Source organism: Oreochromis niloticus, linkage group LG17 (genome assembly GCF_001858045.2).
Source record: "Oreochromis niloticus isolate F11D_XX linkage group LG17, O_niloticus_UMD_NMBU, whole genome shotgun sequence".
Classification (NCBI taxonomy): domain Eukaryota; kingdom Metazoa; phylum Chordata; class Actinopteri; order Cichliformes; family Cichlidae; genus Oreochromis; species Oreochromis niloticus.
The window spans coordinates 3,038,111-3,053,050 of NC_031981.2; the positions used below are offsets into that span (position 1 = coordinate 3,038,111).

Genomic DNA, 14,940 nt, shown 5'->3' on the forward strand with positions numbered 1-14,940 from the left:
GAACTTTCAACCTTGAAACTATTTTGTTCAGTTCAGTTTTATTTTAATACTCTTCAAGGTATTCTCCTGAGTTTGTCTGCTACCTCAGATTTATTCTTGCGTCTGTGTTCCCTTTATTGAAATTCATAAGAAGATGAAAATGATAACGTACTGTGACAATCACAAACATTTTGTCCCCAGAGCCTCATGGGTAGTTAGGATGGTTGTAAACTGACAGAAGTTCCTAATTTGAAAAGGTAAAGGAAAACATAAATGTTTCATTGGAGTGACTTTGACATTTATATTATAACACAGCCATCTTTCTGTCGTTTTAGGCTAGAGTAGGAAAAAGTTCACGTCACAAAGACATATCAGACCAGTTTCACCATACAGTAAAATGAACTGGTCTTCAAGTTCATTTACTCAAAAGACAGGTTTTCCAGGCACTGAGTAGTCAAATAAGACCTCTCAAGCAGCCACATCACTGGAATAACCCAGAGAATCAAAAGTGAATATTATTGTCCAGAATTCACTCTCTGTTCACAGCGTTTTCTTTTTCTTCACACAGTTTTAAAGCAAAACTTCTAACAAACACAGGTGAGAATTATACTTAGAAAAATTTGATGAATTTCAACTATAAAAAAAATGATTCAGTCCTTGTGAGTACAGCCAAAAGTCAGAAATATGTCAGAATCAGAATCAGAATCAGAAAGACTTTATTTATCCCCAAGGGGCAATTAAGATACAACAGAGCAGCATGATGATGAAGATAAGAACAGCGCATAAACAGGCAATAAGAGCGAGATAACAAATACACAGAATATACAGTATATACACAGTTTGACTGAATAAGTGAAGAAGTAACTATAAGTGAATAAAGTGTCAGCAGTATAAGAGTATAGAGTAGTTATAGTAGTTATGTAGTCATCATACATTAATTACTATTTTCTGTTCCTTTTTTTCTATGCATTGATCATTTTTACACTAAAAGATAAAAAAATCGAAAATATTCACAGAATATGTGACATATTACGTTCACATTAAAAAATTATTTACAACCTCGTCTTTTTAGAATTATTATGCAATTATTAAATAATTATTATCTACATATCCATGCTTAGATTTTATCACAAAACAGTTTGTACATTTCTCAATGTGCATGTTTGATGTATATTTTTTCATTGCAAAATATTAAACACATGTCAGTGTGCTACATACTGAACTTACATGACAGAAACAAAGTATCGATACTATCACTCTCATACTGGTGTCGATACTGTTGATATTTGGATAGACCCGCCCACCTCTACTCACTTAATCAAGTAACATTGTTATGTTGTTTGGATTTCATTCATGGCGATTGTTGTTAAAAGAGCCAGCTTTGTGACAAATCTCATCCATATTCTCTGAGTCAAAACTGCCCCCTGCTGCTGCAGTACTCCTCCGGCCCTCTAGGGGGCGTTCTCAGACAAGGGGCCTGTCGACATGTAGCTGAGGAAGAAACGCAGCATGTTGTAGTGTAGCAGGACCTTCAGTGTTTTTGCGAACTTAGTAAAAAAAATGTGGCTCTTCCTTCATTTAGTTATATAATTTACACAGGACAGTCAGACACTGGTTATCGGTCTCAAGGTGAGTCTTTCTTACTGCATACGTGATATCGCGTGCAAACTGAAGAAGGTCATTTTCACATTAGCTGCCAAGCTAACCTGCTAGCATCCATGTATCTGTCAGGGACATCAGCACTGTGAAACAGCTATCAGTCCTCTGTATTTGTGTAATAACCCGTGGCTGTTTCGGCTGGATAAACCCTACAACCTGTATATAATTACTGGGGTTAAACAACTTGTTCTCGGATATGAAATAACCTGCTACCTAAAAAAGCATCTGTGCTGATGGTTCACCCCCTTCACTGAGGTTTAATAAGCAGCGTAGCATGGAGGAAGTCCATTATAAGTGCGTGTAAAGTGTTACCACAATAAATATGAAAGAGTAAAAACTACAGTGTTCCGTGAACATATTTTCTTTTCTGTGAAAAGTATCATAAAATTGAAAAACTGGGAAATGTATTAAAAATATCTCCATGTAAACACACAGATTTTTCCTAATGGCCAGTAAAGAAGAACGAGTGCTCTGTGATGAGGATGTTTCTTCAGTGCTCGTTTTGTTTAACTAGCAGTCAAAAACTCTAAACTTAGCTGTCATATAAGCCATGAAAAAGGGAAAAAATCTCACATTTGAGGATTTTGCAGTTATTACGTGGCACTGTGTGCTAACTAGCGAGGTGAGGTCACTTATCCAGCTTCAAATGATTGTGCTATCATTTCTCTTTGAATAGCAGCACATCCTTATGTACCATGGAGCCTGTAATGCTTCAGCTTTGGCAGAGAGCCTTTCGCCGCCTCCACAGGACCCTGATCCTTCCGAAGAGGTTCGACTCAGGCTGTGCTGAGCAGGCAGCCGTCCCTGCTTCCGCGCCCTCCTGTGGTAGAAAGCCCGTACTTCTGGTGTCTCGTCTCTACCAGCCTTCGAACTTACGTGATGTGGCGCAGGACAGCCGGTTGCCAGGGGAGATGAGCTGCAAGAGCCAGAGGCTCATGCAGCAGGCTGGGCTTATTCATCCATCCAGCCCAGGGTGCTACTACTACCTTCCTGCCACCATCCGCTCCATGGAGAAGCTGGTGAGAGTGATAATAATAATAATAAAGTAATATTATTGGCTGGTTTTGTCCTGCCAAGTAACTGAACTGATAATAGTTTCTTTTTTTAAGAATTTTTTAATACTGTTTTCATTTTGTTAATTTATCCTGGGGCGTGCAAATGCTGTATGAATGTTCCTTTAGATCTTACAAATAATAACACGCTCAATAATTTGCTTTATGACAGGTTCAGAATGACAGTCATCCTCTTACATGGCGTCTATCAAAGCAGTAGTCTGTTGCCACAGGCTCTACATTAGTTTAGGTTGTGAACGTTGTCCAGACAGTCTCTTTTCCCTCTTAGATTATTGTGGATTATAAGATTATAAAACCTAATTAATCTAATCACATAGATTATATGATTATGTAATCGAATATATTAGATTAGATTATATGTTTATTGGGCTAAAATGATAAAGTCAAACAGTAGCTCTTGACTAAAGGGAAAAGGGTACAGAAATGCCTTTTTTTCTAGTTTCCTATCAATTTTTGCGTGATTGCTGATGTTTATCTTCCAACCTCCTGATTTGAACTGCTGTCTTTGATCAACAGGTGAGAGTGATTGACCAGGAGATGCAGGGGATTGGAGGGCAGAAGCTGGACATGCCCAGTTTGTGCTCGGCCGACCTCTGGAAAACCAGTGAGCGCTGGGATTTGATGGGAAAGGAGCTGTTCCGCCTGAAAGACCGGCACGGCGCTGACTACTGCCTGGGTCCCACTCACGAGGAAGCAGTGACGACTCTCGTTGCTCACCAGGCGACTCTCTCCTACAGACAGCTCCCACTGCTTCTTTACCAAGTAAGCATTCAGCCCGTTCTTACTGTCAGTGTTTTTGCTGCAACAAGCTGCAGTTTGTTTGTTTTTTCTGACATGATTTATTTTGGAAAAACCCAAAAAACAGATCACCCGCAAATTCAGAGACGAGCCAAAGCCGAAGTTTGGTCTTCTCCGAGGGAGGGAGTTTTACATGAAGGACATGTACTCCTTTGACGTGAGCGAAGAAGCCGCTCATCAGACGTACGAGTCTGTTTGCCAAGCGTATACTCGGCTCTTCACCAGGTTGGGTCTGCGTTGCGTTCAGGTGCAGGCGGACACGGGAAACATCGGCGGTAAACTGTCCCATGAGTTCCAGCTGCCGGCGGACATCGGCGAGGATCGGCTTCTGGTCTGTGGGAGCTGCTCCTTCTCCGCCAATGTGGAGACCATGTCATCAGACCAGTCCAACTGTCCACAGTGTGAAACTGGGAAACTGGTAGAGTCAAAGGGTATAGAAGTAGGCCACACGTTTTACCTGGGTAAGAAGTACTCTCACATATTCAAAGCCACCTTCAGCAATGCCCAGAACAAGCCGGCTGTCGCCGAGATGGGCTGCTACGGCCTCGGGGTTACGCGAATTCTGGCGGCAGCCGTCGAGGTGATGTCAACGGAAGAGGGGATCCGCTGGCCGGGTCTTATCGCACCTTATCAGGTTTGCGTTTTACCCCCTAAGAAGGGCAGTAAGGTGGATGAGGCAACACTCCTGGCTGAGGAACTGGTCCAAGCTTTGGGAGAAACTCTGCCACAGCTGAGAGGTGAAGTTGTTTTGGATGACCGCACACAGATGACAATCGGAAAGAGGCTGAAGGACGCCAGCAAACTGGGTTATCCATATGTTATTGTAGTAGGACAGGGAGCTCTGGAGGAAACACCCAGGTTTGAGGTGATCTGTCAGCAGACAGGTGAGACAGTGTTCCTCAGTAGAGATGGACTGTTAGATCTACTGGGAAGAGTGGAAACTGTATGAGTAACAAGTTTGAATGTTAGAATAAATGTTTCAGTTTGTGGGTGTGAGGTGGTGGGCATAGATTATTCCATGTTTTCCAAAGCCTTTATCTACACATTGAATAAACGTTTTTTAAACAATAGCTCTGTTATGTACCTGACCTGCATTGTACACTACAACATAATGGAGTCCACAGCTTAATTTTTTTTACAGTGAGTCATGTAATAATCCTAATAAAAATTTAATCTGTACCTGGACAAATCAGTGCTGGTTAGAACCAAATTATGAATGTCGCAAAAAAGTGAGACAGCAAAGAAAAGCAAAGTTGGTAAATATATTCCCATTGTTTAGTAGTATTTAGAGTGGTATCCTACAATGCAGATATCCCTTGTAAGTAGGCCAGTATACAGCATGAAGTACATGAGAATTTGTCACAACATGAATGTAATAAAACACTCAACCAGATTGGGAGTGAGATCAGTGTGTCACAGTAAACTTAACTTGTCTTAAGATAAGATAAGATGACCTTTATTAGTCCCACAGGTGGGAAACTTGTTTTGTTACAGCAAAGTGCAAAGTTATGTAGCAGAAATGAGAAAACACTGGAAAGCAATAAAATAAAATACCATATACAATAGAATAAAATAGAATAGAATAATATCTACAATAGAATAAAATGGAAATACAAATACTATATACAACTGAGTAGGAAAATACAAAAATACAACTTCGTCAGAAGAAGAATTGCACATATACTTGTGTAATAAAAGACCCTTTTCAGAGCTGACGTTTTATGGGACATTCGGCCGCATTCACACAGTTTCAGGTTCTCTCTTTTAATAAGCATCTGATTATTTTATTTCACACAGGTCAGAGGACAAAGCAACAGTTGAAAATTATACATGCATATACATACACTGACATTAACGATGTCCATGGTCCCTGAAAAATTAAAATAAATGCAAGTTTATTTTTTAGCACAAAAATAGTTATCCCAGTGCATGTTGTAAAGCAAGGACCTCAAAATGTGGACAAAAAGCCAAGAGTTACGCTACAGTGGGGGCAGTGTTAGCGTTGCTTTCCATGGTGCACACAAGTAAGGCTGAAATAATTAACGGGATAATTAGAAAAGAAACTTCCACCTATTTAATAATACTAAGTGTAACGGTGCTTTGAGAGCATTACTTCTGCCGTCGGAGCTTCGGAGCAACTTCGTACCACGAGGAGTGGAACGCTCTGCCGGAAGTGAGTTTCCACACGGATTTTTTCGCATGTGGCACCGCTGTTACACATGTGTAAACAAGGCAACTTGAGGAACGGTTAGCTGGACAGACTGCTGTCAGCGTTAATGTAAGATTTAAAAACAAGAAGCAGCTCTTTAAAGTATATTTTGATCCAAAATGGCGTCCACAGTACACAGTGACAGCGACGATGGCATGGACGCGTTCATGGACAAATTCAAGACCCAGCGGTATAAAAATGCCTTCAGTGAAAACGACTGGGAGGAGGTAACGTTGGCTTGCGGAGACTATGTGCACTAGATACAAAGCCACTTGAACCCGAATGAAATGTGTTAGCACGTCTTTGTTTTTATTGATGGTGGTTAGCAATAAGATGCTAACATGCTCAGTACCTCGTGAAGATATCAAAAGTAGAATCGGTACCAATGCTGGTATCGGATCGATACTAGCGCGATAGAATCGACACTTTGCTTCTATTCTCCACGTTCAGTTTGTAGCCCAATGAATTGTTTTAAATTAAGTTATTTTTATTGGTAATGTAAAATATACCTCAAACATACACTATGGAAAATGTCTGAACCTTTCTGTGTTGACTGTCACATGTATTTTATTTATAGCCCACAGACACATTTAGGTTCGAGCTCCCCTCCCCAAAAAATTCAGTTTCAAAATACATGAAGCTGAAAGGTAAAAATCACAGTGATTATTAAAATGTGTTCAGAGTTTGCAAATTAATGATGGTTAATCTCCGACTCTGTATGCTGCCCTTAGAGGTTAAAAGTATTAAAGTGTCCATATTGGTAACGGCATTACTGGCCTTGGCTTTACTTGTATCAGATAATACCAAAATTTACTGCTGTCTCACGCAGGAGTTTAATAAAATACCCATGTTCATGAAAAATGCCCCTGAAGAGATCGACCCACAGAAATACCCAGAACTAGCCTGCCTCCAGTCCATTATCCACGACGAAGACCGGCCTCCTGAAGGTATGCGAACCACAGCTTTCTCTCCTCCAAGCCTTTGAAGCTGCTCGGTATGTATTCGTTGAAAACAGTTGAATAAATGTGAGAAACACGTTCTTTTCCAGAGCAAGCAAAAAGCCTGAAAGATGAAGGCAATGCGTATTTCAAAGAGAAGAACTACCAAAAAGCGGTGGTGGCCTACACAGCGGGTTTGAAGAAGAAATGTGCAGACCAGGACCTCAATGCTGTCCTCCTCACCAACCGTGCAGCATCACACTTTTACCTTGGTAAAAAAAAAAAAAAAAGCATCCAAATGTCCTTTCGCTCTCACAAAAGATGACATTGTTTAAAAAAAATATGTCTGTGTTTTTCTTTTTTCCGTGACTCAGGAAACATGCGCTCTGCTTTGAATGATGCTGCAGCTGCAAAGAAGCTCAAGCCAGACCACCTGAAAGCCTTGATCAGAGGTGTGTAATGTTTTTAACATGTACTGCTATGATATGATGACATTGTGTTACTAGGCATGGAAATCTAGTACTGGTTTCAATAGAATAGAAGAATAGAATAGAATAGAATAGAATAGAATAATCCTTTAATTGTCCCACAAGGGGAAATTTGGTTGTAACAGCAGCCAGAAAGACACATATACAAACAAACAGTACACAGAACAGAAACATACACAATTTTTCTTACATATTTACATTAAGGACAATGGTTACTATAAACAGAGTACTGTACAGTTATTAAATTAAATATAAATAACTACAGATAAGAGGTAAACCAGGTTGTAGTGCGAATCGGTTGATTAACTTATTGCAGTTACAGCGCAGATGTAAACATCTATGATTGTTGGGAGCAGTTCTGATTGTACAGTCTGACAGCTGCAGGGAGGAAGGACCTGCGGAAACACTCCTTCATGCATCTAGGATGCAGCAGTCTGTCACTGAAGGAGCTCTGCAGTTCAGCAACATTTCCATGCATGGGGTGGGAGACTCTGTCCATCAGAGATGTTATTTTGGCCAGAGTCCTTCTGTCTCCCACCACCTGCACTGGGTCCAGGGTGCATCCCAGAACAGAGCTGGCCTTCCTGATGAGTTTATCCAACCTCTTCCTCTCAACTGCCGATAAACTGCTGCTCCAACATACCACACTGTAAAAAATGACAGATCCCTGGATGTTCACCGGTGTCAGTGTGGTGGGTCTGCGTCTCCGGAAGTCCACCACCAACTCCTTGGTTTTCCCGGCGTTGATCAGCAGGTGGTTCTGCTGACACCAGTCTACAAAGTCCAGAGTCCACTGTCTGTTCAGTTTAGAAGCTCCAGATTTCTGTCTGTTTATCTCTTAGAAAGCAAATGAATCCCATGTTTGTGCTTCTGCAGGCGCTCAGTGTTGTATAGAGCTGCGCCACTTTTCAGAGGCCATCCAGTGGTGTGACGAGGGGCTCAAGGTTCATCCTACTGACAAAAAGCTGCGGGAGCTGAGAGCAGTGGCAGATAAGCACAAAGTAACTACACTTCAGATGATCCTTGTCTTTTAATATATTATTTTTAGAAGTGGCGAAAACTTTAAAGCGCTGAAATAAACCTTGATTTGTTTTTGGTATCTTAGAGAGCAGCAGAGAGAGATGCCAGGAAGGCCAAGGCTAAAGAAAAGAAGTTGCATGGTGAGAAAGAAGCTCTTCTAAATGCCATAAAGGTAAGCATTAGAGATGAGCATCTAACGTCGCACGCGTCACACACATATTTGTATTTGACACTAATTGGCAGCTACCTGCCCGGCCGCTGCTGCAGATTTGTAGTTAGAAATCACAAGTCCAGCTGCTGCCACAGCCCTGCTGGAGGCGCCTAGCTATCAAGTCCAAGCCCAGCCACAGGCTCGTAGTTATTGGGCCCGTCACCGGATGATGCGTTAGCAGCGCAGGTCTCGTCTTCACCCTTGGGCCAGGGCAACCGCCACAAACCATCCGATTCTGCAAGGGGCTTAAGTCAAGAGGCTGACCCTACATATTAGAAGATGCATCTTAAACTGCCTTCACTATCTAAGTGAAAAATGAACACAGAGAACGAAATTATATCAGTTATGATTTTGGCATCTATACACAGGATCGAGGCATCAAACTCGTGCAGCCTGTGAGGGCTCATCGGAGCGGTTCCGACAGTGAAGATGAGGATGAACGCTCTCCTGCGGCGATAGCGGAGCTCAGCCTGGATGGCCTCAGCTCTCAGGAGGTCACCGGGGCTCAGGTCTTCGTAGATGAGCAGGGCTCTCTGCAGTGGCCCGTTCTCTTTCTCTACCCCGAACATCAGCAGAGTGACTTCATCTCGGCTTTCTGTGAAAACAGCTGGTAAACGACTCCTGCCCTCAGTGACCAAGATTAAGCTAAATTTATATACAAATATCACTGATGATCGTTTTGATTATACATTCCTCCACTCTATGATCTGTGACCTGTTTCAGATATCTTTTGACCAAAATAAGACGCGAGATGTAACTTTTGCAGCATAAACGACAATAGCCAGTTTGTGTAATGTAAATGCCAACTGTGACCACTGGGAGTCACTGTTGAGCAAAAGGGACGCAAAATGTTTTTAAAAGGTGTTTAAAAAATGACACTTTTATGTAGGACAGTAAATTAAAGCAGTAAAGTGTGGAGAATAGAGTGAATAGTCACTCTTGCGTCTCTCAGCTTCACAGACCACCTGGCAGTCATGTTTGAAGAACTTCCACCTTGGGATGCGGACAGAAAATACCTCCCACAAAATCTGCAGGTCTGTATGCTGGGGTGGGGGTGTTATTTTACCAGAACAGAGATCAATTAAAGTAATGATCAAACTTGTATAAAGCCTTTTAGTGGCTCCAGATGGAGCCGAGTGAAGACTGGTAGGCTGTTTCAGATTGAAAATGGGGAAATGTGTTTGGCTTCAGTCATCAAAAATTTCCCACAAATAACTGATGTTGTCTTTTACAGGTTTACTTTGAGGACGAAGAGAAGGAGACGCTTTACCGAGTCGACCCAGAGATGTCACTTTTGAAAATACTGCAACACAAAAGGTAGATTTAATAATTTATTCTGCTGATGAGTCGTTTCAGTCTCATTTACACAATGGTCACTAAGAGCACTCTTCAAGACAAGTTCTCTTTATAATGCTCCTTTTATTAGGTGCTGCTGTGAGTTCCTTGTTATAGATGACTTCCTTCCTTATGTCAGATTTAAATGTATACCTGAGGGGTTATTAACTGTTAGAGAATTTATTTGTACCATTGTTTTCCAGCATTCCTTGTTGTAACTTTCCTTCATGCTGGTTTCCTGGTTGAATCTTTTCTGTTTTGCCAACAGGTATTTTGTGAAGGCAGGCACGCCCAGCTTCATCGTTTTAGTAAAAGGCTCTTCATATTGGAAGCAGTTTTTATCAGGAAGGAAAATACACGGACTGTAAGAAAAGGCAGAGCTTCAATTCACGGACATGAAATCCTCTGAAATTCTCAATAACTGACTCATCAAACATCACTGAAAATAAAACATGAAGTTTTGTAACATGAGCAGTTTACACTCTTTATTTCTTTCTGTGAAAAACGGGAGAGTGTTGAAGTGTGTGAATTATTGAGCAACAGTCATCTCATCTATATATTCTAAGGTAAGACCCTTCATAGTATTAGAGAGAAAACAATCAGAAGATCCTCTTTGAGCAATCACTGCTGTTAGTCCAACAATCACACAACTGGCATAGTAACTCCAACTTTAATGGTCGCCTTCTTTGTACAACCACAGAAAAAAAACTGACCCTCCAAACTCTTCTTCTACTGCCCCTTTCCTGCCTGCGTGTAACCATGCCCCCCCCCCCCCCACTGTGCAGTAGGACACATACATCTTAACAATCTCCCCTTTTTCTTCTAAGGACAATTTTTTTTTGTTTTTGAACAATATAACAGCTTAACATAATATAACACTACAAACTAGTGTTTAAAAAAAAAAAAAATAATCATTTTCTTTATGGGTGTTATTTTTTATTTTTAGTCATTAGTCCTTTCAGTTTCCCGTCTCTCAGGGCTCTTAGCAGTCCAAGTGCTGCTCTTTGGTAGATGTCCATATGACGTGCTGAATAGTCCCCGAGTGCACAAGTTCTTTGATGCTACTGATGTCGAGCCGAAGCCTCTTCTCAGTTACAGATTTTGTGGACTTGACAGCATCAAGAAGGGAATGGTTGTCTGTTACACAGACGATTGGCAAGATGTTGTGCGTACCATCACCAGTGGTGAGCTCAGAATAGAGTGCAGCCAGAAAAACAGCCCTGTCGATCCCATCTCCAAGGACCAAAGTCTGTCCTGCTAGTGTACTCCGTACCACCCTCCTGATCCGTTTCGACTGCCAACATATGGGCGAAATCTTTCCACCTTCTCCCATCAACATGATAAAATGTCCACCTTGTGTGCCTCCGTCTGAGAGATTTCCCATCGAGGAATCACTAAACACCACTAATTTGAGGGATTTGCTTTCACCCAAGAACTGAAACCTCAGCGTAACCTCTGATTTAAGTTTTCTGATCAGTTTGTTTGTGCAGTGCATTGTCTGAATAGTAGCATGTTTTGTGCTTGATGCCAGGATGGAAATGTCACACATGATGTCGGGTCTGCTCTGTCTTGCTACCCACAGTATCTGTCCAATCTTGGATTTTAACATGTCCATCTCTGTATCTGTTAAAGGAGCCTCCCGCTGTGGTGCCCTGGTGGGATCAATAGGAATAGGCTGTAGGTTTTTTATGTGCGTATCTTGTTGTACTTGTATTTCATTCTGAAGAGAGGGAACCTCCATCCCGATGTAGTTGAAGCTGTTATGTTCTTCTCGTCCAACTTGAAAAGCAGCTTTCAGTTTGGGGATGACTACTGTGGAGAACCTGCCTGAACCACCCCACATAAAGTCATCTACATGACATGCAAGTACCCCTGTCACCTTACAGAGATCATCTTGCCAGTAGAAGACAGCTGGATCGACTTTTGACACTGTGCCCCCGAGCTTCTGCATGGTTTCTTTCACCTTGTTGTACCAGAATAATGAAGCATCTGCCAGGCCATAAACACATTTATTCAACTTCCTTATAGTTCCTTTGCTCTGTGCTTCTTCAGGTGGTCGGATGTACACATCTCGAGTTAAATCTTTACCTTGCAGAAAAGCTGCTTTATTGTCCATAGAGTTCAGTTTCCATTGATTTTGACATATGACTGCTATGACCATCTTCAGGGACTCAGAGGAACATGTTGGTGAGTCTTTGGAAAGTTCTTGAGTGTTTATTTCTTCAAAGCCTCTTGCAACCAGTCTAGCTTTGGGTGCAATGGCCCCTGGTGTTTCCTTGAATGTGCACACCCACCTTGTTGATATACATTTCTGACCTTTATCTTTCTCCACTTCAAACACATTGTTTCTTTTCCAGTTGTCAAGTTCAGTTTGTTTGGCTTGTGAGAAGATGTCTTCCTTCACCACTAATATTTCATCTCTGTTTTTGTCTGTGCACAACTTGGCATCTTCAGATTGTGTCACTTGAAGGTTGTTTACTTGCTCCACATTAATGGAACCCATGGATCCAGCAATTTCCTCTGGCTCACTGTATTCCACGTTGTACCACTTTCTGTTTTTCCCAGTGGCTTTTCCTGCTCGACTGATTATTTTTCCAGCATATGTTTGACCTGTTTCTTTGTCTGTGTATTTAATTATTTGTCCAACTTTAAGTTTGATCCTTCTATATCTGTGGTTGAGTGAGACAGTGTGGGATCTCTTTCTCCAGGTCGTATTGGATCACAGGACTCGCTGTTTTCTGCAGTACCGAGCGGTTCATTTTCTGCACTGCCAAGTGGTTCACTGTTTATTGGTGCCATCTCCCCATTTTCGTTTTCAAAATCGTGTTCCTCACCAAGTACTGCTGCTGGGGTCTTTTCATCTGTTTTAATCTGATTTTCCTCTTCGGTTTCTTCCATGTTCACTTGTGGTTCATCCACTTTTCTGAGCCTAGACTGGTGTACTCTGACATAGGTTCCTCCATGCCAGACAAATATTACTACGCCATCTTGGCCAATGACCACACCTGGACCTTTCCACTCATGACAGTCTGTCTTTTTATAATAGACTTTGTCCCCTGTTTCATATTTGCCCTCAATGGATCGCAGCTGTTTGCGAAGGGCTCTTCGTATCCTCTCAGAGCATTCAGCCTCTGTAAAAGCTCGTCTCATGGCATGTAACGTTGCAGTGTGCTGGGCTATCCATGCACTCACTTCAGTTTCCAAAGCTGGGGGTCTGTCAGTAAGGACTGAAGGCAGATTTGGATTTTGTCCAAAGACAGGTTGGTAGGGACTGTAGCCATGTACATTGTGCATACAGTTCTTTGCCATCAAAGCCCAGTGCAGAGCAGTTTTCCAGTCACACTCATTGTCTCTCTTTACCTTCAGTAACATTTCAGTGAGGATTTGATTGTGCCTTTCAAGCAAGCCATTGCTCCACGGACTGTACCCTGCAGTGGTTTTAACCTCAATGTTAAATTTCTCCGCCATGTCTCTTATTTCTTCATTGTTAAATTCACCGCCATTGTCACTGAATAGTTTGCGCGGTGGACCGTGAATGCTTATCCAGCAGTGGATAAAGTGCTTCACTATCTCCCTGGGTCTTTTTGTGGTGATGATACTTCATGCACGGAATCTTGTGAAATGATTAATGGCATGTAGATACCACAGTCCCAGCTCAAGCTCATGCAGGTCCACTGCAACAGTTTCATTGTATGTTGAAGCCATGGGTAAACCCACTACAGGCTTATGTTTTGGTTTACTATATCGGATGCATGTTTCACAGTTTTTTATAATATTCTTCAGGATTAATGTTTTCATCATCACTATTGCCTGAGCAAGACAGAAGTTTTTGCAGTCTGTCAACTGATGCATGTCCAAATTGTTTGTGTAGTTTAAGAAGGACTGTCTTTTTCTCCTTTGTTGTCATGTTTTCTGTCACAATGAGAATTTCATCTTCATCACTAGGTGTCTCACTTTTCTCTAGCTGGCTTTTATTAAGGTGGCTCTCATATCTCAAGTTTACACAATAGTGTCCAGAAGATGTCAGTTCAAGTTTTACAGGTTGATCAAACATGTAGCTTTGTCTTGAGCAATGTCCAAGACTGCACTTGCTCTCTTTAATGAAGTCTTGCTTTAAAGCATCGGTATATCTGCTGGAACAACATGTAGTTTGTCCTATTTTTGCTGGAATTGTCACTTTCCTTGTGGATTGAACAATTTTTCCATCACCAAAGCGGAACGGTCTTGTGCTCTTTTCATCTTTTATTTTTTGCAACTCTTTCTGAGGTAACTCACTTACATAATCTGCGAGCCATTTTTCTCCACACACAGTTCTTGTACAAGCAGTGTCAATTACGGCAGACCCTAAAGCTTCCATGATGAAGATTTGTGTATCAGAGGGTGATTCGTTTGAAAACGGAGTAATATTGCATTCTTCAACATCACTCTTTGATCCCACAGCTTTTGCTAACTTCACATGTTCTGTTTTGTTAGGGCAGTCTTTTACCCAGTGATAAGTGCTTTGGCATACTGCACATCTTGTTCTCCTCCCATATTTGACCGCGGTCAAGTGAGCCGCAGTCAAGCCAGCCGCCTCTTTTCAGTCGCATTTACGGCAGCGCCTTTTCTCCTTATTTCCCGATCGAAAGCATAGACCTGCGCACAAGTACAGGCGCGCACGCACTCACACATTCACGCGCGCGGACTCAGACATGCACGCGCGCATACATTGCTTTGGGACAGCCCAAAGTCTGGTTGCATATTCAAAAATGAATTAAAAATCATCCTGAATAGTTGAGGTCCAACTTTCAACACATTCTTACTCTGGGACACCTACTGTACCTCTGGGCCAAGTTTCATCCAGATTCACTGTAATATTCCTATGAAATCACAGGAAACCTGTATTCAATGCAATACAGTCAATAGAATTATGACATTTTCAAAAATTCATTAAAAATCATCCTCAATAGTTGATGTCCAACTTTCAACACATTCCTCCTCTGGGAGCAGAGGAGCAGATTTCAATGCAAGACACCCTACGAGACCACCCATCTCCCATGCTACAGTTAGCAAACTGCTTGCTAAGTTTCGTGAAACTGGTTCAGTGTTGGATTTGCCAAAATGTGGATGCAAGAAAACTGTCACTAATGAAGAACCATCGGTGGCTGTCCTAGCTTCATTCAGCAAGAGCCCACAGCGTAGCACTCGCCGCATGTCACTGGAGAGTGGCATTAGTCGAACATCCCTTCGG

The 14,940-nt window shown here is 41.8% G+C and overlaps 2 protein-coding genes across 4 annotated transcripts; both read left to right on the plus strand.

The window, feature by feature from the left end:
* The first annotated feature begins 1,426 nt into the window (after nucleotides 1–1,426).
* On the plus strand, nucleotides 1,427–4,902 carry pars2 (prolyl-tRNA synthetase 2, mitochondrial). 2 transcript variants are annotated; one of them, XM_005451824.3, is made up of 4 exons: nucleotides 1,427–1,608; nucleotides 2,315–2,657; nucleotides 3,228–3,473; nucleotides 3,577–4,902. In XM_005451824.3, the coding sequence occupies exons 2-4, from the start codon at nucleotides 2,334–2,336 to the stop codon at nucleotides 4,456–4,458; spliced, it is 1,452 nt and encodes a 483-aa protein (XP_005451881.1). In that variant the 5' UTR covers nucleotides 1,427–1,608; nucleotides 2,315–2,333; the 3' UTR covers nucleotides 4,459–4,902. The 2 variants fall into 2 exon arrangements, with proteins under 2 accessions (XP_005451881.1, XP_003445160.1); XM_003445112.4 differs by having other exon boundaries at nucleotides 2,318–2,657.
* Nucleotides 4,903–5,559: 657 nt separating this feature from the next.
* On the plus strand, nucleotides 5,560–10,181 carry ttc4 (tetratricopeptide repeat domain 4). 2 transcript variants are annotated; one of them, XM_005451823.4, is made up of 10 exons: nucleotides 5,560–5,682; nucleotides 6,548–6,665; nucleotides 6,767–6,928; nucleotides 7,031–7,108; nucleotides 8,021–8,145; nucleotides 8,250–8,336; nucleotides 8,744–8,985; nucleotides 9,328–9,409; nucleotides 9,610–9,692; nucleotides 9,979–10,181. In XM_005451823.4, exons 2-10 carry the CDS (start codon nucleotides 6,566–6,568, stop codon nucleotides 10,076–10,078), a joined length of 1,059 nt encoding a protein of 352 aa, XP_005451880.1. In that variant the 5' UTR covers nucleotides 5,560–5,682; nucleotides 6,548–6,565; the 3' UTR covers nucleotides 10,079–10,181. The 2 variants fall into 2 exon arrangements, with proteins under 2 accessions (XP_005451880.1, XP_003445159.1); XM_003445111.2 differs by lacking the exon at nucleotides 5,560–5,682 and adding an exon at nucleotides 5,689–5,945.
* The last annotated feature ends 4,759 nt before the right edge of the window (nucleotides 10,182–14,940 follow it).

What these genes read in the sequence shown, in the direction of transcription:
- ttc4 (XM_003445111.2), top strand. Translation starts at nt 5,838, where the DNA reads ATGGCGTCCACAGTACACAGTGACAGCGACGATGGCATGGACGCGTTC. An exon ending in GTGAAAACGACTGGGAGGAG is followed by an intron (nt 5,946 to 6,547) that starts GTAACGTTGGCT and finishes TGTCTCACGCAG; the next exon opens with GAGTTTAATAAAATACCCAT. An exon ending in AGCATCACACTTTTACCTTG is followed by an intron (nt 6,929 to 7,030) that starts GTAAAAAAAAAA and finishes TCCGTGACTCAG; the next exon opens with GAAACATGCGCTCTGCTTTG.
- pars2 (XM_005451824.3), top strand. Translation starts at nt 2,334, where the DNA reads ATGGAGCCTGTAATGCTTCAGCTTTGGCAGAGAGCCTTTCGCCGCCTC. An exon ending in TCCGCTCCATGGAGAAGCTG is followed by an intron (nt 2,658 to 3,227) that starts GTGAGAGTGATA and finishes TTTGATCAACAG; the next exon opens with GTGAGAGTGATTGACCAGGA. An exon ending in TCCCACTGCTTCTTTACCAA is followed by an intron (nt 3,474 to 3,576) that starts GTAAGCATTCAG and finishes CCCAAAAAACAG; the next exon opens with ATCACCCGCAAATTCAGAGA.